The following is a 24793-nucleotide window of genomic DNA, read 5'->3' as shown; positions in this document are numbered from 1 at the left end:
TTCTCTTTATAGTTTAGTGACTGAAAAAGTTAATTCACAGAAATTATAAAAATGTCCTTGATTCCGAAGAAAAATGTGCTTTCCTAAAGAAAAGGGAAAAAATGTTTATATTGCCATGTTAAAATGCTAATATGTCCTTACTCAAAAACTGAGAATGAACTCAAAATGCCAGGTAATACTGCCTGACATAGAAAGATAAAAAGATGGAAATTTGCTTTAAGCAGGAGATCACTTTAAAAAGCAGTCAGAAAAATCAGGTTTTCCCATGAGAAGTACCTAATGATGAATTTAAAATTTATTTGTTTGTTTGTTCATTCATTCATTCATTCCTTTATTTATTACACTGCTATGCCACCCTTCTCAAATGACTCAGGCCCCCAGTTATAATATATTCCCAAAACGTCTATGAAAATCAGTTTACTACTTCACTTTTCAACTTTAGCTGTTCCTTTTTATTCAAATCTGGCCTCAGTACAATGATGTAACACTTGGGGATGAAGATGCAACCCAACAGCCCAGCACTGGAAGCCAAGATGGAGAAGACCTGCACAGCTACCATGTATTTCCCTTTGGTGCTCAAATAGGTAGGCACAAAGGACAGCCAGACACTGCAGAAGACCAGCATGCTGAAGGTGATAAGCTTGGTTTCATTGAAAGACCCAGGCAAATTCCTAGCCAGGGAAGCCACTGTGAAGCAGATAGCAGCCAGAAAGCCCATATAGCCAAGAGCAATATAAAACATAGCAGCAGAGCCTTCATTGCACTGTAGAACAATCTCTCTAGGCTGCGAATACATGTCAGAATCAGGAAATGAAGGAAAAATTCCTAACCAGGTGAAACAAATGATAGTCTGGACAATGGAACAAGAAATGATGATTGTGTTGGCCAGACTCTTGCCCAGATATTTCCTCATTCCATTTCCTGGCTTTGTGGCCAGGAAAGCCAGCACCACCATAACTGTTTTGGCCAAGACAGAAGACACAGCAATTGAGAAGATGATGTTGAAAACTGTTTGTCGGAGAAGGCAGGTGGTTTTTGTTGGCCGACCAATGAAGAGCAATGAGGTCAAGAAGGAAATCAGAAGGGAGACCAGTAGAACATAGGAGAGATACCGGTTGTTGGCTCTTACTATTGGAGTTTCTTGGAATTTAATGAAGATTCCCAAGATGAAGATTGTAGTTAAGATTAGGAATAGGGCAAAGGTAGTAAGGATTATTCCCAACTTCTCTTGATGGGACAAAAACGTGATATTTTTGGTGATACATTGATCTCGTTTCTTATTCTGATATTGATTTTCTGGACATCTGATGCAGTAGTTTGCATCTGCAAAGGACAAATTTATTTAATTATTTATTTAATTGGATTCATATGCTGCCACTTTCCGAGGACTCGGGGTGGCTTGCAACTCATAAAAAAGAAGAACAATCGTCTAAATCCAATTAATATAAAAACTAAATATACTAGTCTATAAAACCCAGTATTATTTAAAAACCAATCATACCTACTCAAACAACAACCATACGGAATATTCATCAGCCAGGGGGCTAGGGTCTAACTGCCCCAAGCCTGGTGGCATAGATGAGTCTTAAGACTCTTGTGGAAGGCAAGGAGGGTGGGGGCAGTATGAATCTCCAGGGGGAGCTGATTCCATAAGGCAAGAGCCCCCATGGAGAAGGCTTTTTTTCTAGGCCTTGTAAAGTGACATTGTCTAGTTGACGGGACCTGGACAAGGCTGACTCTCTGGGACCTAACCAGTCACTGGGATTCATGCGGCAGAAGGCATTCCCACAGGTAATCTGGCCCGATACCATGTAGGGCTTTATAGGTCATTACCAACACTTTGAATTACATTCGGAAACCAATTGGCAACCAATGCAGTCCGCGGAGTGTTGGAGAAACATGGGCATTTCTAGGAAGGCCCATGACTGCTTGCACGGCAAATGTAACATCTGCCATGAATTTATAGGATAGGAGTTAGATTAATAAATATGTGTCTGCATATGCTTGTAATAGTAAATCTCCAAAGTGAAAAAATGTAGCTATATTAAGAAGGGATAGAATCTAAGGAGAAACTTGACAAATATGTACATTTTTCTCCTATTTTTTCCACTTCTGGGACCATGGGAAACAAACAGAGTGTTTGTTGTCATGCAGTATGGTTTCTAATGGGCTACAACTGGACAACCTGACAGGGTTGGAATATTCCTGTTCTATTTGTCAAGCAAAACTGAATGGTTAATGATTTTGAAAGGCATGCTAAAGATATTTGATTTGACTTTTTCCTGTCATAACTACAATATAGAATGGTTCCTCACCAGTAGTAATGTATTCAGCCGAACAACTATTCCATAGCTGTTTGCCTACTTCTTGGATATCGTGGATGAAGATGGTTTGGCAGAAATGAAGCTATCATGGAAACATCCCAACATGATAGACTAGAGTTTATGTGAGTTGACTTTCATTCTCCTGGATGGAGACTTTCAAACTATAAATTTTTTGAAGGTCTCCTGGATGGAGACCTTCAAACAATGTCCTGCCTGTCAAAGACTACTTCAGCTTCAACCACAGCAACACAAGAGCACACAACAGATTCAAGCTGTAAAAAATATGACTTTAGTAATAGGGTTGTCGAAGTGTGGAACTCATTACTGGACTCTGTAGTATCATCCCCTAACCCCCAACATTTTACCCTTAGACTATCCATGGTGGACCTCTGCAGATTCCTAAGAAGTCAGTAAGGGGCGTACATAAGCGCACTAGAGTGCCTTCCGTCCCCTGTCCTATAGTCTCTCCTATATCTCATATATCTTCTCTACTATAACCTCTATAACCTTCATTGTGTATTATTGTGTATTGGACTAACTAAAGACAGAGAGAGAGAGAGAGAGAGAACAGAGATGAACCTTTTTGTATTTGCATGCTGAAAGAGTGTGTATGTGCGTGACAGCGTAAATGGGTGCGTGTGTCACCAATAATGCAATTCTCTCTCAACAAACCCCCCATGCATATACATGCATCTCCCACACTCTCAGCATATGAAGCATATGAATCCAATTAAATAAATAATTAAATAAATTTGTCCTTTGCAATAACTGCTTCTACCTAGGACAAACTCACAGCCTCGTGCTTGTGAGGTGAGAGCTCTATCTCTAGGCCACCACACCTCACCTTTGGCCCAAATACCCAGATTGAAAACGTCTACATCAAAAAGACTGCACTGATTTCCTCTCACTCACCTTCTTGGGTAGAAATCCTCCCTTCTGCACAGGGGGCACAGTTGTAGCAGCAATTTGGTTTTCCCTCCTGGACCACCTTAAAATATCCATGCTGACAAGCTTCCACACACTGGGAGTAAGGTAATGTCTGAAAGTGAACAGAATTGGCATTCAGAAGCACCTGTAATCATCAGCTATGAAATGAGACATAGAATTGGAAATCATAGAATCCTAGAGTTGGAAGGGACATCCAGGGTCATTGGGTCCAACCCCCGCTCAATGCAGGATTCAAGGATCAACAAGTTAAGTACAGTATGTGCTAAATAGATTAGAAATGGAACATTCTGTTTCTCCTCCAGGCCAAACTGTGGTAGTTGCCATTCCAGGGATGCCCAACAATTGTCAGGAAACTTATTCTTGAAACTGGCAGTGGTTTGTGATAATCAAACATGTTTCCATTTTATTTATTTATTTATTATTTAGATTTGTATGCCGCCCCTCTCCGCAGACTCGGAGCAGCTCACAACAAAATAAAACAATTTTAGAAACTAACATGGAAAAAATTCAAGCATGATATGTATTGCAAACATATTACATCAAATATCCAGCTGTAGCATCAACCTCTTGAATGTCAAAATGAACATGGGTAATTCAAGTGATTTTTGTTCTCTCTTCTCTTAAATCCTGCGTTTTCCTATAACCCTATGTCACTTTTTAAAATATTATTGGAACAGAACCAGAGATGGTATTCAGCTGATTTGTACAAGTTTAGATGAATCTGTAGTAGAGACCTGTGTGTGGGCTCACCCCACTCACCCAACCCGGCGCTATGCTATTTTATTTAGCCATGTTTTCAAGCCATGCAGGACAGCCATTTGTATGCTCACATTTTTGGTGCTGGGTGAACCAATAGGTAAATTATGTGAACCCCACCTCTGAACATACTTCACAAAATTCCTTCCCCATTGCTATTGCTGAATTAAGCCTTTCTCTGAAGGCATTCAGTCTAATTTATACTGTATTTTTTGGAGTATAAGATGTACCTTTTTCTCCCCTAAAAGAGGGTGAAAATTTGGGTGCATCTTATACACCGAATGTAGCCCTGCCCAGCCTCTCAAATGGAGGTTTCAAAGGCTGAAAACAGCCCGTGAAGACTCCATTTCAAAGGCTTTTTTTTATCCACTGAAAACTTCGATTGAGAGGTTGGGTGGGACTACAATGGAGGTTTCACAGGCTGGAAAAATGCCTCTGAAATGGAGGCTTCATAAGTTGAAAAAAGCATCTGAAATGGAGGTTTCACAGGCTGGAAAAATGACTCTGAAACACAGGTTTTACAGACTGAAAAAGCAAGGCACACAGCTCACAACCAATGAACCTGTTGCTAAAGTTCACCTCTGGGAACAGCTGATGGAGGGTATCCAGGGAGGCCATCTACCCCCCCAATCAGCTTTTTTTTCTTATTTTCCTCCCCAAAAAGTAAGGTGTGTCTTATACTCCAGTGTGTCTTATAGTCTGAAAAATACGTTAATTGGGAAGGGAGGAAATACTCATGGAGATAATGATAAAACCGAAGAGACAGAAGATTTTCCTCACCTGTTTCTGGCCATGGTGCCTCATGATGGCTTCCTTGTTGATTCTGAATTTCACTCCTGCAGATCCTTCTCTTGCTAGACTCCCAAGTTTCACACTGGTGCCTGACTTATTGTGAAAACCCACCCAACTCACAAGGTCAAAGTCAGCCATCAAATCTCCATTCCCATCCAAATACATTCCTTGCATGGTGTTGTTGTAGATCTTGGGATTCTTCAGGAAATAATGGAGCTACAGTGTGAAAAAATGAAGGTTAGATGAATGGAATCTGCTGCATCAAATTGGTGTACAGAGATATGATAAAGTATGATAGTGTACATGATAGAGGGAATTGAAGTAGAAGGGACGCTGGGTGAGAGTGACCATGTCATTCTAAAATTCAACATTATGCAATCACTAACTGCTGCACCCAATACCACAATAGTCCCAGACTTCAGAAAAGTGGACTTTAACAAGCTCAGAGAGAACTTAGAAAAAAAAACCGGAAGGAACTTTTAAAGGGTAAAACCACACAGGAAGCCTGGGAGGCCCTAAAAACACTATCATAGATACCCAAAACAATATAATCCCCATGAAAAAGAAAAACAGGAAAACTAAAATGAAACCAGCATGGCTAAACAAAGACCTCCCAGACAACATAAAAGAAAAAAAAAACCAAATACAAAAAATGGAATGAAGGACACATAACCAAGGTGGAATATCAGCAAAAAGCCAGAACCTGCAAACAAAAAATAAGAACAGCAAAGGCCCAACAAGAACAATACCTTGCAATGAAAGTCAATGACAACAAAAAAAGTTTCTTCCAACACATAAACAACAAGAAGAAAATAAAGGAAACAGTCAACACACTAAAAAATGAAGACGGTAATGAAATCACAGACAACAGAGATAAAGCACAGTTGCTCAACACCTACTTTGCATCTGTCTTCACACAAAATGGAACCACCTACCAACCAAACTTGGCTGTAAAAAATATGACTTCAGCAACCGAGTTGTCGAAGTGTGGAACTCATTACCTGACTCAGTAGTGTCAACCCCTAACCCCCAACATTTTCCCCTTAGACTATCCATGATTGACCTCTCCAGGTTCCTTAGAGGTCAGTAAGTGGCATGCATAAGTGCACCAGTGTGCCTTCCATCCCCTGTCCAATTGTCTCTCCTTATCTCATTTATCTTTTCTTCCTTTCAAATATGTTCACCTATATTTTTATATCTTTTCTTCTATTCTTTTGTTTATTTATATTATTACATATCTATTCTCTTCAATGTGTATTATGTATTGGACAAAATAAATAAATAAAAAATAAATAAATAAAACCAACTTGCAACTCAACTGCAACAAACAGCCCCGGAACCGAACTCAACATAGATAAAAACACAATAAGGGATTACTTGTGGGAGCTCAATGCGTACAAATCACCAGGGCCAGGCAGACTTCACCCCAGAGTCCTAAAAGAACTGGCAGACACCATAGTGGAACCACTTCTCATCTACCAAAAATCCTGGACCACTGGAGAGCTACTGGAAGACTGGAAATGAGCTGACGTATTCCCCATCCACAAAATAGATGTGGAAGCCTTTGTCTGACAGGGTGCCATTGAGAAGGGCCTTTCTCTCCCCTACTTCCTGCTCTCTCCCTTTCCCCTCTAATGCACTCCTTTTTCTCGCCCTTTCTGGCACGTCGCTCTAACAGACAATAAGTGCTCAAAACAGGGAGTCCCATATCAAATCCTGCTCCTGTCAACAGTAGTGTCCCTCAAGGCAGTGTTCTAGGACCAACACTCTTCATACTCTACATAAACGATATTTGTTATCATATTATAAGCAACTCTGTTCTCTTTGCTGATGATGGTAAACTATTTAATACCACTGATAATACACGAGCACGTAATAGATTCAAACTAAATGCAAACTGCTCCAATCTTGACTGCAGAAAATACAACTTCAGCAATAGAGTGATCAATGCCTGGAATGCACTACCTGTCTCTTTGGTTTCCTCCATGAACTACAAAAACTTTAATCTTAGATTGTGTACAGTCAACCTCTCCTCATTTGTAAGAGGTTTGTTGTGGGAATACGTGGGAAGTAGTGTTTGGGATGTGCGTGCAAAAAGCACAGGCCTTGAGCATGACACGTATAATGACCCAGTTTCCCTAGCACTCTTATCTTGTTTTCTCTGCTGCTAGCCTAGAAAGGTTTGTAACATTATATATCATGAGGTGGGGTGATGGGGCCCCTCTCTTGCTTTCTTTTTCTCATGAATCAGCACTCTGAAATTGTAGCATAATTTGTGTGACTTTAATTGGTTGCATTTTGCACACCTAATATGTTATGAGTTCGAATTGGTCCTTCTGCCACACGAATCCCAGCGACCGGTTAGGTCCCACAGAGTTGGCCTTCTCCAGGTCCCATCAATGAAACAATGTCGTCTGGCGGGACCCAGGGGAAGAGCCTTCTCTGTGGCGGCCCCGATCCTCTGGAACCAACTCCCCCCAGAGATTAGGATTGCCCCCACCCTCCTTGCCTTTCATAAACTCCTTAAAACCCACCTCTGTCGCCAGGCATGGGGAAATGGATTCCCTTCGGCCGTTTCCGCTTTACGTATGGTTTGTATGAGATGTATGATTGTTTTTTATATTAAGGGTTTTAAATTGTTTTAGCTATTGGATTTGTACTGTTTTGTTGTTGTGAGCTGCTCTGAGTCTCTGGAGAGGGGCGGCATACAAATCTAATTAATTAATTAATTAATTAATTAAATAAATAAACAAATAAACAAACAAATAAATAAATAAATCCACAGTAACTGAATTTAAACATGCCTCGGATAAACATAAATCCATCCTAAGATAAAATACAGAAAATAGTATAAGGGCAGACTAGATGGACCATGAGGTCTTTTTCTGCCGTCAGACTTCTATGTTTCTATGTTTCTATGAGTTCAAATTTTAAAAGAAGAATGAAGACAAAGATTTCTTGTAAACCCCCCAACAATTCATTAAATAATTTTTTCTCAATACATTCTACATTTCTCAGAGAGGGTTTTTTTGATGTTCATACCTCACACTTAGCAATAAACATGAAACCTGTAGGAATAGGAATCAGTATTTCTATTCCATGGGAATACCTGCCATGGTTGGATTTTTTCACCTTCCAGACTGTTTTTTCTCTTCTTCATTGTCCTTTGGGATTTGGATGAATAGGCCTCATTTAAGGCATGTGCCACAATCTTGATTGCATTGTATGTTAAGGAGCTATCTAGAGAAAAGATTTTGACAATCTTCCCTTGAGGTAGACTCCCCACGTTCTTTTCCTCTATACACCTTGTCCAACCTTTCACAGACAAGGCAGGCTTCCTATATGAACAGTGGAAATTTTTAATCATAAATGCTTTGATTAAAAAATAGAAAGCTCTGAAATCTTCAGATTTGGTCCTTTGACTGGTCTGGATAAGAAAAGAAAAAATACTATGAGTGTATTTTAAAGAGTAAGTGTTATACGATAATTCAATGGAGAGATCCCACAAAGCGGTTGTGATCCAAACTTTTCCTATGACAGGTTTTTTCACAAAGGTCAGTATGATTTCTACAAACACTTCCCCTTCTACAAAAGTAAACTCTGCATAGTAAACAAACACATTGATTTGGTGCCATCTTTTGAAAATAGAAACCAGATTACTGAAGTTCTCGGTATCCAGCAATGTGATTTGTGAAAAAGCAGCACAAATGCCGTTCCGATCCAGCACAGATTTGAAAGTCCTAATGAAACGTTCTCCATTATTAGTGTCTGCAGCAAGGAGGCCAATAAACGTCCACCGAAAATGCAGCAGCAGTTTAACAATTCCCAGGTTCTGAGCACCTTCTTTGGGGACGGTCTGGTAGAAAAAAGGTAACTGAGTTTTATCACTCAGGAATGGTGAAATAAAAGTGTAGCTGATCTGGGGGGAAAAAAGGATTGGTCGTGGTTGATTTTAGGATTTTACAAAGTCAAAGTTTTAGATCCTAAGGAAAAAAGGGGTCAGAGCATAGACAGTGACTGGAAGATTCCAGCCTCCCTTGATGTAAAATTTTCCCTTCATAATTATCTGACTCATCTCCGTTTCTTGGCTGAGGGAGCCAATTACCAATTACCAATTTCCATGGTTATCTGATCAGCATGACTATATGCCAAAAGCAAATGAAACACTGTTACTTTCCCTCCAAAATGGTACCTACTAATCCACTTGTATTTACATGCTTTTGAACTGCTAAGATAGACTGGCATCCATTCCATCTACAGTTTAACAGTTATTAAAGTCTTCATCTATTGGTGGAGGATTCTCCCAATGGAACCTGACAGACTCCCAAAAATGTGCTTAGAAGAACAGATGGGCACACCCAAACCCACTACATGGGTCAACCAACTTTCTCAAACCACTCTATATTTCGGTTTCTCAATGCAACACCTGCTTTCAGCCGGACATCAGGCCAAGGAAATATTTAAACAAAGAGTTTTAGATGTTAATGCACAAACTGATATTGAGGCACTTTCTAAGTGCAGGTCACTGAAATGGTTAGCCAAGAACAAAACAGCCTTTCAACTAGAAAAATACCTGACAATGGGTCTGACCCAATACCATAGAACAGCACTCACTAGAGCAAGATTTGAGCAGTTAGATTCTATGGTCAAATATGGACGATTCCACCAAGTACCATATTTTGAGAGAACATGCATTTGCGGTGCACCAGAAATAGAAGACATTGCACATGTGCTATTCAATTGTAAACTATACTCGTCAGTAAGACCTCAGTATTTACAGCCCCTACTTGAGAAAATCATACACTGGGACTGTAATAAACAATTATCATATTTTCTTCAGGGTACAAATATATATGTAGTTTCTAGAACCGCTAAGTTCATAGTCAGGGCTGTTCAGATGAGAATACGTTTTATAGAACATATTGGGGTGGCATGCAAAGGAGATGAACTCACTTAAGAATATTTTATATCAGTATCTTAGATTTGTTTAATATAATCCTTTGCACGAGTTATATTCTCATGTTTTACTACTCATTTTTAGCGTATTATGCTGCATTTTAACTTATTATTTATTCAAATTCCCTCTATTTTAGCCAATTTTATTGTATTTTAACCAGTCACAGTTTTATGACGACCGATGTGGTCCTTTTTCTCGCTTTGATATGGTCGATTGACTAATCAAATAAAGTTGATATTATATATTGCTAAGATAGGCAGGAAAGAAGGGTCTGGAAAGAAATATTGATCTGGTTCAGTTCCAAGCCGAGAGAAAGACACTGGAAACATGGAGACAGATTGGAAAGATGGCTTAATGATGAATCACAGGGGTTTGAGGTCCTGAGCAGCTGACCACATGGAGTTGAGAGTGAGCAGCTTTTATACCTTCTCTTGGGCTTTGAACTTGAACTTCCTGTTCTTGTGCAAGAACATGTATTCCAGTAGTGGGTTCTAAATCTCGTCACTACTGGTTTGCTTCAGGGGTGGGTTCCTTCTGGTTCAGACCAGATAGCCCAAACCATTAGTGGCCCACTGGTGACACGGCCATGGCATCACAGATCTGGTTCTGTTGGTGCTGCTCCTTTGGGGGCCACCATCTTTTTGGGGGGAATTTTCTGCTAATTTTTACTTATTCTGATAGCTTCTCCTCTTCCCCGGCTTTGAAAAGAACCCTTCCGCCTGCCCCCCGGGTTAATGCTGACCTTTATTTCTTCACCCAAAGCACCACTGATCAGCTCCTCAGCTGTGTTTTGGGCTGAAACATGCAACTGAGCAAGTGCAGAAGTGAAAACGCATGAGGGGATGCGTGCATGCTTGTGAGCGGAGCAAGCGGTTGCACATGAAACATTTTAGATATGAAACAGTGGCAAAGGTAAGTGGAACCTCCCCTGGTTCACTCATGTGCTTGCACACACAATGCTTCTGCACATGTGCAGAAGTGTCCCTGGTGGGTGGGCGGAGTCTCCCGCTGCTACTGGTTCACCAAACCGGGTCAATCTGGGAGCAATCCGCTGCTGATGTATTCTATTAGCTGTTGTAGGGCTCATGGCTGGCTCTGTAGGTTGTCTGTGCTAAGTTTGGTTGAAGCCTGGAAGGTGATGCCTTATCCCCAGGAGATTTTGCAATGTGGTGAGCTCTGCTGCTAGATGGTAGTGTTTAATCCTATTATGTCTGGAGGGTCATGTCTTAATCCCATCTTCCTGGAGCTGAAGGTCTTTTGTTTTAAAAATAGGCTGGCCCAATGTTTCTCAATAGGCACAAAATATGTGCTGAAGCTTATTCTAGTCGATGAGGGTTGAACAAGAAACAATAGGTGGAAACTAATCAAGGAGAGAATCAACTTAGAACTAAGGAGAAAATTCCTTACAATTAAAACAATCAGTGGAACAGCTTGCCTTCAGAAGTTGTGAATACTTCAACACTATTAAGAAGCAGTTGTCTGAAGTAGTGTTGGGTTTCCTGCCTAAGCAGGGGCTTGGATTAGAAGACCTCCAAGGTCCCTTCCAACTTATTATTATTATTATTATTATTATTATTATTATTATTAATTATTATTATTATTATTAGTAGTAGTACTATTACTTGGGAGCTGCTTTCTGTCTCCAAAAGCATGTTTCTCTATTTCTCCTTTAGGGAAAGATAATATTCTGCTTTTTCCATATTTCCTAAAATATTTCATTCTTCTGGGAGTGTGTGGCTTCCCACAAGGAGAACAGAAATGCAGAGAATATAATCAAGCAATTGTCGTCAATGAATGTTTAAAGATAAGAAGAAATCCGAATCTCCTTTTTCTGAATCTTAATTGTTGTAGTATGAATTTCCAAATCACATTATCATACACCTGCTGAGCATCTAAAAACAATAGTGCAAATTGCTTTCCATTGTGCATTTCATAGTATTCCAATGTATCTAATATTGTTCTCATGATATTACTTATCTGCCTTCCCTAATAAATAAAGATTGATTGATTGATTGATTGATTGATTGATTGATTGATTGATTTAGACTTCTATGCCACCTTCTCAACTGACTCAAGGCGCAATAGTGTTAGATTGCAGCAAATATACATCCAAACTAACATTTTCGCTCACTAATAACTTTTAATTATAGTTGTTTTTGTCTTTGTCTCTTTGGAAGATTGAAAGTTTAAATTATACTAATAATTTACTACAGTCACAGACCAGTGTTACAGATAAGAAACATTATTATTATTACTTTAAAAAAAAAGAATGACAGGGTATTATATCTAGTAGTGGATTGTCACTGGGCAAGAAGGGTCTCCCTAATTTTGAAGGCAGTATAACAAAATGCAGCTACCTTGAAAGGAACGATATTGAATTGATCTAATAATAGTTATTTGTATATAAAGATAATTGTTTCCCAGGTATTTCATCAGGTTATGAGATATTATGAGGTGGGTGCATAAGTCCTTATAGAAGGTACAGTATACTATTGAGGAAGCTAGCCTGAGATATACATTCATATTTAGTGCTAGCCCAAATTCTGCATTTCTTAAGCCTTGACCTATGCCCCACATATATAGTTATGCTTGACATTTAGAGTACAAAAGTACATTTTGTGTTTATAATCTATGCCTTGCATCTGGTAGAACATAGCTGTGCTACAGGAAAAGGACATGGCTTTGTTAGTGCAGAGATAGATTTGACATCTGCTCTCAAGGCACATAGCTTCATGCATGAACCCACATACTAACTGCAAGTTCCTTTTTGTTGTACATTCTGCACCTTCTACATTGTATAACCCCCTTTTTTACTTTCTGTATAAGGAAACGTTGACAACTAGTATCTGGCTGATATTGTGTGTTTTTTGTACTCCTTTGGAAATGTATAAAGAGCCCTGAAAAACAATCCACATTGTTCAGACATTGCTTTTATATCTTCTGAACCTGATGCATGCATCAAATAAACCTGAGTTACGCAATCTCCTTGTGGTCTCCATTCCCTTGACTGGCAACTGAGTTTTGCCGCAACACTATGATGTGATATTTGAGGGATTGCTACAAAGAAGGGGGGGGGGGCAACCTATTTTCCAAAACACCAGAAAGCAATTCAAGAAGCAATGGATGGAAACTAATCAAGGAGAAAAGCAACCAAGACTAGAGAAACATTTCCTGACAAAACAATTGATCAGTGAAACAGCTTGCTTTCAGAAGTGGTGGGTGCTACAATACTGTCAACTTTTAAGAAAAGTCTGGTCATCCATTTGTCTAAAATGTTGCAGGTTTGAGCAGTGGGGAGGACTAGAAGACCTCCAAGATCCCTTCCAATGCTGTTATTCTGATAAAATTAAAGCTGTAGTTTCAATGGGCTCTTGTTGCACAGGGACACAATCTCAGCTCATGAAAAATGAAATAAACAAGGATTGCTTATTTTAGCTCATGCTTAAGATTTTAAAAAAGGAAACTTCCTTGAAATGCTCTGGAGTAATTCTGGAGAGCCATTTGCCTGCTCTATACCTGTGAGATTTTGTAGATGCCCAATATGTCAGCCATGAGGATGGCTATATCAGAATTGGCCTCTTCCAGGAGAACCAGCATGTTTCTCTTCCTTCCACAGCTGTAGTTGGGAACATTGGCCTCTCCAGTTGAAAGCAAATCCAACAGACCATCCAATGTCAATCTTCTGTCTCGAAAGTTGTCATGGAGGTTATAACCGAGGGTGAGGTTGGGCAAGAGAAAAGAATCTTTGTTGATTTCCTGAATGGCAAAAAGGAAGGACAGAATTTTCCAGTACATCAAAACTGCTTTCCTGAAAAGATATGTACATTATGCCATGATGTTATATTCAACAAAAATAATAAATTTCTTCTGTTTTAATGTGACTGTACAAATCTTTGACCATTCTTCATCTTAGCATCTACTTTTTAACAACCAAAACAGAAACACAATGGACAATCTGTGCATTGTTGTCACTTGCCATCTCTGTCTCTCTCATTCTCAATCTCAAACTGCAAAGTCAAAAAATAACAGAGGAAAAGCTATTGGCAAACCACTTCTGCAGATGATACCCAGCTCTACATCTCCACCCCTTGTCCAGTCAGCGAAGCAGTGGAAGTGATGTGTCGGTGCCTGGAGGCTGTTGGGGTCTGGATGGGTGTCAACAGACTCAAACTCAACCCTGATGAGACGGAGTGGCTGTGGGTTTTGCCTCCCAAGGACAATTCCATCTGTCCGTCCATTACCCTGGGGGGGATCACTAACCCCCTCAGAGAGGGTCTGCAACTTGGGCGTCCTCCTCGATCCACAGCTCACATTAGAGAAACATCTTTCAGCTGTGGCGAGGGGGGAGTTTGCCCAGGTTCGCCTGGCGCACCAGTTGCGGCCCTATTTGCACTGGGAGTCACTGCTCACGGTCACTCATGCCCTCATCACCTCGAGGCTCGACTACTGTAATGCTCTCTACATGGGGCTACCTTTGAAAAGTGTTCGGAAACTTCAGATTGTGCAGAATGCAGCTGCGAGAGCTATCATGGGCTTCCCAAATACGCCCATGTCACACCAACACTCCGCAGTCTTCATTGGTTGCCGATCAGTTTCTGGTCACAAGTCAAAGTGTTGGTTATGACCTATAAAGCCCTTCATGGCACTGGACCAGAATATCTCCGGGACCACCTTCTGCCGCACGAATCCCAGCGACCAGTTAGGTCCCACAGAGTTGGCCTTCTCCGGGTCCTGTCAACTAAACAATGTCGTTTGGCGGGACCCAGGGGACGAGCCTTCTCTGTGGCGGCCCCGACCCTTTGAAACCAACTCCCCCCAGATATCACAGTTGCCCCCACCCTCCTTGCCTTTCGTAAGGTCCTTAAAATCCACCTCTGTCGTCAGGCATGGGGGAATTGAGACTTTCCCTCCCCCTAGGCTTAAAAAAAAAATTATGCATGGTATGTTAGTATGTATGATTGGTTTTTAAATTGGGGTTTTAAATTAACTTAAACTTAAATATTGGATTTGTTTACATTGTATTATTATTGCTGTGAGCCGCCCCGAGTCTGCGGAGAGGGGCGGCATACAAATTTATTTATTTATTTATTTATTTATTTATTATTTAGATTTGTATGCCGCCCCTCTCCGCGGAATCTGATTAATAAATAAATAAATAAAAAATGTAGCCCAGAAACTTGCATGCACCGTCTATGAACCAGGATTCGCTCAAAAAATTATAATGCACACATATTATATATGCATGGTGTGCATGTTTTTCTATGTAGGAATGAGTGTGCACGTAAATAAGCAGACAATAAAACATTTAAGAATTGAACAGCTCTTCCATTTTCTATTTTGTAAATAGTTTTTGATTCCTGATTGTTTGAGAGAGAGAGAACAGAGGAACTGCTCAAAACATTGTGGTATGAGTATAACCAGAATTTCAGGGTTCCAAATAGCATCCAACATTAAATCAGAGTCCAAGGCATGACATTTCTCAAAATTCAAATTTATTAGCAGAGCCATGTTGGCACATCTGTGAGAAACCCAAATCTAAGGCTACCAAGGTTTCTCCACCCAGTTTAAAGTTCTTTCCCTTGTTCCCACACCCACAAGTTCATCACATTGACCAGTTGTCTTTTGTCACTGTGTCCATTACTCCCATCAACTTCTGAGCAGGTGTTGGACAAAAGAGGACCTTGAGAATCATATGGTTACATTTTTACTTCTCTTAAGCAGCAACTCCTACCAAATTCTCACAGCACAAACACAGTATAATGCCTAATATGTGGCAGGCCAAAGTCTCCAAATCAAATGATGGCTTCAACCAGACACAGAGGTGAGTCAAGAAGGGACATCTTAGGATGACCATTCCCATATCAAGGAAACAAGAAATGGATGCTAATATGGCAGTGGTGAATTTAAGGAAATCCATGGACCTTTGAGGAAAGCCATGATGGCACCTGAGATGAGGGCTGATGTCTTTGAACTTCTTCCAGAACTGTCCTCCTGGAAGATACAGAACTGTCTTCTAGGAAAGACTCAGAAATGAAGTCAGACATTTCTCTCAGCTGAGATTGACCAGGACTGACCAGTTAGAGCCTCCTGTTATTTTCTTTGATAGACAAGCTGAAACCATGATCATGAACTCCCAAGCCTTGAAAGATCAAAACATGTTATCTGCATAGAGATCAGTCCGACATTTGGATGCTGAGTATTAAAGCTTACTTTTGTGTTATCTGCCGAATGTATTGTACTTCAAACTGCTTGTTTACTGAAATCTAACTCGTCCCATCCACTATTTTTTCTCAAAGACAATTTAACATCATTTAACATTCTGCAACTTACTCATTAACTTCTGTAGAAGGACTCAAACTGAAATTGTGCCGCGCTAATTGTCGAATATTTGTTGCAGAGAAGAGCCCACTGATGAGATGGTCTCCTGGCCTGTAATGGTTGAGTGGATCTCTTGCATCCCTCCCCAAAGTCAAGAAGCACCTGGTGCTGAGCATCCCACAGGCTGCGTGGGGCAACAAAAGCTCCATCAGAAGTAGAAGCAGTAGGTGCATTGTGAGTTAACTGAAGGAATCCCCTGCCTTGCATCTGATTCCAGAATCAGTAGAGCAGAAGAGTTTCGAGATGTTGAAAGCAGATTGCAGCAAGACTGACTTTTCTAATATAGTATGAAGTCCAGAAAGGACTATGAAAGGACACATGGTAGAAACATGGACCAACACAACAGCAGACCTCCTGGTATCCAGCTTCCCAAGGTCGCAATACAATTTATGCACTAACTTTCATGATGCCAAATATTACTATGTCTTGCTCCCAAGTCTGTTGATCTCCTCCAGATACCCAGGGGAATAAGGAAACGCTTGACATTTAGCCTGAAGGCAAGAAAGAAATTACTATCATTCTAATAATTATCTGAGAAGTAGGAGCTTCTCAGTCCTTCCTGCAGGGTGAGCTGGGATTTAGCTGGAGACATCCTGATAGAAACATAGAAACATAGAAGACTGACGGCAGAAAAAGACCTCATAGTCCATCTAGTCTGCCCTTATACTATTTCCTGTATTTTATCTTACACTGGGTATATGTTTATCCCAGGCATGTTTAAATTCAGTTACTGTGTATTTACCAACCACGTCTGCTTGAAATTTGTTCCAAGGATCTACTACTCTTTCAGTGAAATAATATTTTCTCACGTTGCTTTTGATCTTTCCCCCAACTAACTTCAGATTGTGTTCCCTTGTTCTTGTGTTCACTTTCCTATTAAAAACACTTTCCTCCTGAACCTTATTTAACCCTTTAAAATATTTAAATGTTTCGATCATGTCCCCCCTTATCCTTCTGTCCTCCAGACTATACAGATTGAGTTCATTAAGTCTTTCCTGATACGTTTTATGCTTAAGACCTTCCACCATTCTTGTAGCCCGTCATACATTACTTGATGTAACTCAAGTAATGCATTCTCAGATAGCATTCAAGACCAAATTATTCGGGGAGCATTTGGGACACCTGTAATTCATCCTAGATGATTTCCAATTGGTTTCCTTTCATAATATTATATGTGACAGGTTTATTGTATGATGTTGTGTTTTTGATATGATGAAGTTGATGCTGTTACCTTTTTTATTGTGGACTTTTGAACTAAATGATGTTGATGCTACTTTAGGCCTATTGTGCATTTTTTAATTGTTCAGGCCTTTATGCTATAGGATGGATATTTTATTTATATTAATAATAAATTTTTTATTTACAGTCAAAGACCATCAATATAATATTAATAATGATTAAAAGGAAAATCAAAAAAAACAAAAAAACAGGAAACAGGACTTTTGGCTGAGCAACCAAAATTGACCCATTGTAACTATACAAGAGATGTACATATCTCGCTATGAAGGCACACATTTGTGACGAATCCCCACTGCTGCCACGCAGAATCTGGCCACCTGTGCCGTAATCATGGCCTGCTCATCCCCAAGCAGCCACCGGAGACAGGCAACGTCCGAGCGGCCAGGATACCCCGCAATTAGTGGTAAAATATGCTTTTTCCTAATGTCAGTATAAAAGGAGCATCTTAGGAGCATGTGTCCATCAGTCTCCACCTCTCCTGAGCCACAAGGGCAAAATATTTCAGTGGATGGTATTCTTTTGTACTTGCCGTACAAAACGGCGGATGGAAGCGCACGGCACCGTACAAGAGCAAATGCCTTTCGGTGGTTTGCTGACTCCAGCTGTCCAAAGTATCTGGCAGGAGCCACAACATATCTAGTGGCATATGTTGCGGCTCCTGCCAGATACCTTGGACAGCTGGAGTGTTGGCGAACCTTTTCAGCACTGAGTGCCCAAACCAGAACATGTGTGCATGTACATACATGTGCATGTGCCGGAGCATTGAAACCCTGAAGACCAGCTGCCTAGTGTACATGTGTGCATTGGCCAGCTTGTCTTCGCACATGCCAGAGCAGTGGAAACACAAAGACCAGCTGGCCGGTGCAGACATGCCTGTTTTTTGGCTGTTTTCCAAGCCATTTTTCAGCCATTTTCTGACACTTGGATGCCTGTGAAGAGCAGCTGGCTGGTGTTCCAATCCCTGGAAAATCACTTCTTTATTAAAAAAAATAGAACCAGCCTGAATCAGGATCCGGGAAGCATGCCAAACTCAGCCTTTATTTAATTTCTTTAAATAACACCCATTCATTTACTCAAAACATATGCATTAGCCCACTGAAAACTTTTTCTAATACAGTGTTCAGCACAGATTGTCTTTTTGAGGCAGAAATCATGATTTTAAAACTTCTTTTCAAGCACAACCCCAATTTCTTGTCTCTTCCATAGAATGACGTTGAGGTTCAACGCCCCATTTCCCACAACCCCATTCCTTTATATTGCCCGGAAGTGACATCACACCTCAAAGAACTAAGGCTGTGAATTAATACCTTTTACTCTGTATCTCCTCTCACCTTCTGATCATTCTTCTATAGAGAGGATCTATCAAATTGTTTTCTACTAGCATGTCTTCCTCACAGTCTGACTGAGACCATTGTGAGCAATCCTATACTGTAACCAAAGTATTGGATTTCAGAAAAACAAATTTGTAAGGCAAATAACTAAAGGTAAAAGGAAGAAGAAACCGCTATGGTTTAGCAATGAGGTATGGGCTATAGTCAATGAAAAAAGGCTGCCTATAAGAGGTATAAGAGTCTGGAAGTATAGCTGACATAAAATGTATAAAATGAGACAGAAGGAGCAAATCAGATAATATATGCTGCTAAAGCCTCAAAAGAGGAAGAAATTGCCAAATCTGTAAAGAAGGGGGATAAAACCTTCTTCAGATATTTAAGTGATAGGAAGAGGAAAAACTGCAGCATCACAAAGCTTAGTACCGAGAATAATACATACATTTCAATAGCTACTTCTGTTCAGTTTTCTCAAAAGACACCTTATAGATAGATATAGCATTGCTTCCAGCTGTAGGGATTCAGCTCAGTGATCTTAGAGGCCGATGTCTTAGAAGAACTTGCACGATTAAAGATAAATAAGGCAATGGGTCCAGATGGCATCCATCCCAGAATTCTTAAAGAACTCAGATTTGTCATTGCTACCCCGCTGACTGATTTGTTTAACCAATCCCTGTTAACAGGAGATGTTCCTAAGGATTGGAGAATGGCCAGTGTTGTGCGTATCCACAAGAAGGGCAGTAGAAAAGAAGCTGGTAACTTACAGGCCAGTTAGCTTGACATCAGTTATAGTTAAAATGATGGAGACTCTACTCAAAAAGAGTGACATAGGGGAAGGTTTGGTAGGGAAGGTTTGCCTATTTGCTGATGACTCTAAAGTGTGCAATAGGGTTGATATTCCTGGAGGCGTCTCTAATACGGCAAATGATTTAGCTTTACTAGATAAATGGTCAAAGCAATGGAAACTGCAGTTTAATGTTTCAAAATGTAAAATAATGCACTTGGTGAAAAGGAATCCTCAATCTGAGTATTGTATTGGCAGTTCTGTGTTAGCAAAAACTTCAGAAGAGAAAGATTTAAGGGTAGTGATTTCTGATTGGGTGAACAGTGTGGTCATGCGGTAGGAAAAGCAAATAGAATGCTTGGCTGCATAGCTAGAGGTATAACAAGCAGGAAGAGGGAGATTGTGATCCTGCTATATAGAGCACAGGTGAGACCACATTTGGAATACTGTGTTCAGTTCCGGAGACCTCACCTACAAAAAGATATTGACAAAATTGAATGGGTCCAAAGATGTGCTACAAGAATAGTGGAAGGTCTTAAACATAAAACGTATCAGGAAAGACTTAATGAACTCAATCTGTATAGTCTGGAGGGCGGAAGGAAAAGGGGGTTTATGATCGAAACATTTAAATATGTTAAAGGGTTAAATATGGTTCAGGAGGGAAGTGTTTTTAATAGGAAAGTGAACACAAGAACAAGGGGACACAATCTGAGTTAGTTGGGGGAAAGGTCAAAAGCAACATGAGAAAATATTATTTTACTGAAAGAGTAGTAGATCCTTGGAACAAACTTCCAGCCGATGTGGTTGGTAAATCCACAATAACTGAATTTAAACATGCCTGGGATAAACATATATCCATCCTAAGATAAAATACAGGAAATAGTATAAGGGCAGACTAGATGGACCATGAGGTCTTTACTGCCGTCAATCTTCTATGTTTCTATGATATGATTTTACCTAGGTTTGCCCATGTTTCTCCAACACTCCATGGCCTGCATTGGCTGCCGATCAGTTTCTGGTCACAATTCAAAGTGTTGTTAATGACCTATGAAGCCCTACATGGCATCGGACCAGAATACCTCCGAGATCGTCTTCTGCCGCACAAATCCCAGCAGCCGATTAGGTCCCACACAGTTGGCCTTCTCCGGGTCCCGTCGACTAAGCAATATCGTCTAATCTAATCCTTCTCTGTGGCGGACCTGGCCCTCTGGAATCAACTCCCCTTGGAGATTAGAACTGCCCCCACCCTCCTTGCCTTTCACAAGCTCCTGAAAACCCACCTATGTCTCCAGGCATGGGGAAATATATATATATCCCTCAGCTATTATGATTTATGTGTTGTCTATTTGGGTTGTATGATTGTTTTTTATTATAAGGGTTTTAAATATTGTTTTTAATATTGGATTTGTACTCTCTATATTGTTTGTTGTGAGACGCTCCGAGTCTTCGGAGTGGGGCGGCATACAAATCTAATAAATAATAATAATTTGAGGACCTTTTGCAAAAGAGAGATATAATAAACTGTTTTTTAATTGTTCCTTTGGGCTCCTGTTCATTTCCTTGATGGACTTTTCTCACACTCTGTAAACTGCTTAGAGAGGGCTTTAAAGCAGTGTGAAGGCACAATTCAAGGTATTGGTTATCACCTATAAAACCCTACATGGCTCAGGGACAGACTATTAACAGGACCGTCTCCTGCTGCATACGTCCCAGAGACCAATAAGAACTCACAGAGTCGGCTTCCTCCGGGTCCTGTCGACTAAGCAATGCAGTTGGCGGGACCATGGGGGAGAGCCTTCTCTGTGGCTGCCCCGGCTCTATGGAACCAACTTCCCCCTGATATCTGTACTGCTCCCACCCTGCTGGCCTTTCGCAATGCTACGAAGACCTGGCTTTTCTGACAGGCCTGGGGGCCATAAATTTACATCTTCGATGGCCAATTGTATGAATGGTGTGTATCTATATGAGTGTGATTTTCTTTTTATAATAACTTTTAATGGGTTTTTTTTAGTTTGTTATGTTTTAACCTCAGTTAAATGTTTGACTTCTTTTACTGTTTTGTATTTATTCTTATTGTATTTGTACCGCTGTTGCAAGCTGACCTGAGTCCTTCAGGATTGGGCGGCATAGAAGATGAACAAACAAATAAATAAATAAGTAGTATATAAGTCTAAGCATTATTGCTATTGCTATCTCCAAAGTTTGGGCTCCATCCGTGAGTTTTCTTTCATTGCCAATATCCAAATTATAGTGATTTAGCTGTAGTCTTGGAGCTAATTCCCTAAAGACTTTTCTACAATCTTTCAGAAGAGTTGATACAAAACACACACAAACATCACTAATATATGTTTTCACCATGACTTCACACCAAAAGCCTTGGCATTGAAAATCCGAGGGTGCATAAATGAGTCTGGAGGGATGAAAATCTTTGTTCAGGCAGGAGGTTTTTTCCTCCTCCTTGCTTCAGAAATGAACCCTAGGCTGAATTATTTCTGAAAGGAAAAAAAGGAAAAGTTTTCTTCCAATTGTTGTTCTTATACTTGCTGGGAATCACATATAGGGCTGGAGGCTCCATCAGAAACACATCATGCTGCTGCTTCTGTTGCTTCTGTTCCCTCAGAAAGCCTGGGGGATGCTCAAGGCCAAGTGCTCCTTGATGCTACCGAGGGATGAAGTAGACCCAAAGCATCATTACAGACCAGGAGAACTTTCCATCAGTGGCATCATTTCTGCAACTCAGGCTAAATTTGAAGCGAAAGATTTCAAAAAACCTCCTGTGACTCTAGTATTTAGGTAACTCAGTCTTCCATTACTGAATTAGAAACATAGAAACATAGAAGATTGACGGCAGAAAAAAACGTCATGGTCCATCTAGTCTGCCCTTGTGCTATTTCCTGTATTTTATCTTAGGATGGATATATGTTTAATCCAGAAATGTTTAAATTCAGTTACTGTGGATTTACCAACCATGTCTGCTGGAAGTTTGTTTTAAGCATCTACTACTCTTTTCTCATGTTGCTTCTGATCTTTCCCCCAACTAACCTCAGATTGTGCCCCTTGCTCTTGTGTTCACTTTCCTATTAGAAACATGTCTCGCCTGAATCTTATTTAACCTTTTAACATATTTAAATGTTTCGATCATGTCTCCACCCCTTCCCTTCTGTCCTCCAGACTATACAGATTGAATTCATTAAGTCTTTCCTGATAAGTTTTATGCTTAAGACCTTCCACCATTTTTGTAGCCCATCTTTGGACCTGTTCAATTTTATCAATATCTTTTTGTAGGTGAGGTCCCCAGAACTGGACACAGTATTCCAAATGTGGTCTCACCAGCGCTCTATGCAGCGGGATCACAATCTCCCTCTTCCTGCTTGTTATATCTCTAGCTATGCTGCCAAGCATTCTACTTGCTTTCCCTACCACCTGACTATTCACCCATTTTGAGACTGTCAGAAATCACTATTATAATTATTAGAACAACTTTATTTCTGAATTATTGAAACAACTGTAGTTAGGCATTGTGGCATTTAATCTTAAGGATCTATTTTGGATCCTGCAGCTGATATGCCTCCTTAAGACAGGTTAGAAGTATTTTTTGTAAACAGAAATTTATTTATTCATTTATTTATTTGTTTGTTTGTTTGTTTGTTCGTTCATTCATTCATTCATTCATTTATTTATTTATTTATTTATTTATTTATTTATTTATTTATTTATTTATTTATTTATTTATTTATTTATTTATTTATTTATTTATTTATTTATTTATTAGATTTGCATGCCGCCCCACTCCGTAGACTCAGGGCGGCTTAAATTAAATATCATTTCATTTATTACCATATTTAATACATTATTCTCACAGGATAAAAGCAACACAATGTTGGAAAATTCTATCCTTCCTTTTTGCCATCCAGGAGATTAACCAGGATTTCCATTACTTGCCCAACATCACTCTGGGCTACAATATATATGAAAATTATTTCAGTCCAAGAAAGACTTCAGATGCTTTACTGGACTTACTTTCAGATGGGCAGGCCAATGTTCCCAATTACAGCTGTGGGAGACAGAGAAACACAGTGGCTGTTCTTGAAGGGGCTGAGACTGGCTTCTCCATCCAGATAACATCCATGTTAGGCATCTACAAAATCCCACAGGTATGTCTTTGCTGGGAAGACCATTTTAAATTGTGCAGCTTTCAGTCAGAAATGCCTCTTTGTAAATAAAAACAAGACTCTTAATATGGAAATGATTCATTATTAGATTAGATTAGAATTCTTTATTGGCCAAGTGTGATTAGACACAGAAGGAATTTGTTTTTGGTGCATATGCTGTCAGTGTACATCAAAAGAAAAGTATATATTCATCAAGAATCATAAGGCAGAAAAGTTAAAGATAATCAGGGTACAAATAAGCAATCAAATCATACTGGGAAGCAATCAATATAAATTGTAAAGATACAAGCAACAATGTTACAGTCATACAGTCATTAGTGGAAGGTGATGGATGATAGGAACAATGAGATTTATAGTAATAGTAATGCAGACAGTGAATAGTTTGACAGTGTTGAGAGAATTATTTGTTTAGCAGAATGATTATGTTGGGGGGAAGCTGTGCTTGTGCCTATTTATTTACTTATTTATATATTTTGTCAAGTACGTATTGGTGGTATACAGAGATATAGTTATATTTATATACATGATACTAGTAAAAGAGAAACATTAGGACAGGGGACAGAAGGCACTCCGGTGCACTTATACACACCTCTTACTGACCTCATAGGAATCGGGAGAGGTCAAAATTGGATAGTCTAAGGGTAATGTTTTGGGGGTTAGGTGATGATACTACAGAGTCTTTCTGGTGTACAGTGCTCTATGGCTTCATTTAGAAGGTAGAAGTTGAAACACTTTAGGTCCAGGATGTGAGGGGTCTGTAAATATTTTCACTGCTCTCTTTTTGACTCATGCAAAATAGAAGATGATCATTTAGGATAATGGTTTGGTTATGCAAAAAAAGGCCAGGTGTAAAGCAAACATATCCCCTCGGATGTAGTCCCAGTCTAAATCAGGAAAACTTTTCCTAGGATAAAAATTTCTCCTCCCAAGAAAGATGGGACAATGCATGAAGCAATAGGTGATTATGGAAGTTTTCAATGTAAAGAGTGAAATAAACCCGTCATTAGGGGTAAGTTCTGATGGTTTACTTTACTTTAGTTCCCTTTACTTCCTTTTCAGATAAGTTACAATTTTGTTTCCCATATTCTGGGGGATAAAACTGGCTTTCCTTTCTT

The 24793-nt window shown here is 39.8% G+C and overlaps 1 protein-coding gene across 1 annotated transcript; it reads right to left on the bottom strand.

Annotated features, from left to right (window-relative positions):
• Positions 1 to 412: 412 nt before the first annotated feature.
• On the bottom strand, positions 413 to 16328 carry LOC139159190 (vomeronasal type-2 receptor 26-like). The gene is made up of 6 exons (XM_070736542.1): positions 16108 to 16328; positions 13294 to 13585; positions 7930 to 8739; positions 4809 to 5036; positions 3237 to 3363; positions 413 to 1323 (listed from the first exon to the last, which is right to left on the bottom strand). Exons 1-6 carry the CDS (start codon positions 16326 to 16328, stop codon positions 413 to 415), a joined length of 2589 nt encoding a protein of 862 aa, XP_070592643.1.
• Between the last annotated feature and the right edge of the window lie 8465 nt (positions 16329 to 24793).

Source organism: Erythrolamprus reginae, chromosome 2 (assembly GCF_031021105.1).
Source record: "Erythrolamprus reginae isolate rEryReg1 chromosome 2, rEryReg1.hap1, whole genome shotgun sequence".
Lineage (NCBI taxonomy): Eukaryota > Metazoa > Chordata > Lepidosauria > Squamata > Dipsadidae > Erythrolamprus > Erythrolamprus reginae.
This window is presented reverse-complemented; position numbering and strand designations above follow the sequence as displayed.

Excerpts from the sequence above, each read along its gene's own strand:
- LOC139159190 (XM_070736542.1), bottom strand. The coding sequence starts at position 16,328 with ATGCACCTACTGCTTCTACTTCTGATGGAGCTTTTGTTGCCCCACGCA. Across the intron at positions 8,740-13,293 it reads GCATCTACAAAATCTCACAG|ATCAGCTACACTTTTATTTC; the intron begins GTATAGAGCAGG and ends TTTTCCCCCCAG. Across the intron at positions 5,037-7,929 it reads AAAAAATCCAACCATGGCAG|CTCCATTATTTCCTGAAGAA; the intron begins GTATTCCCATGG and ends TTCACACTGTAG.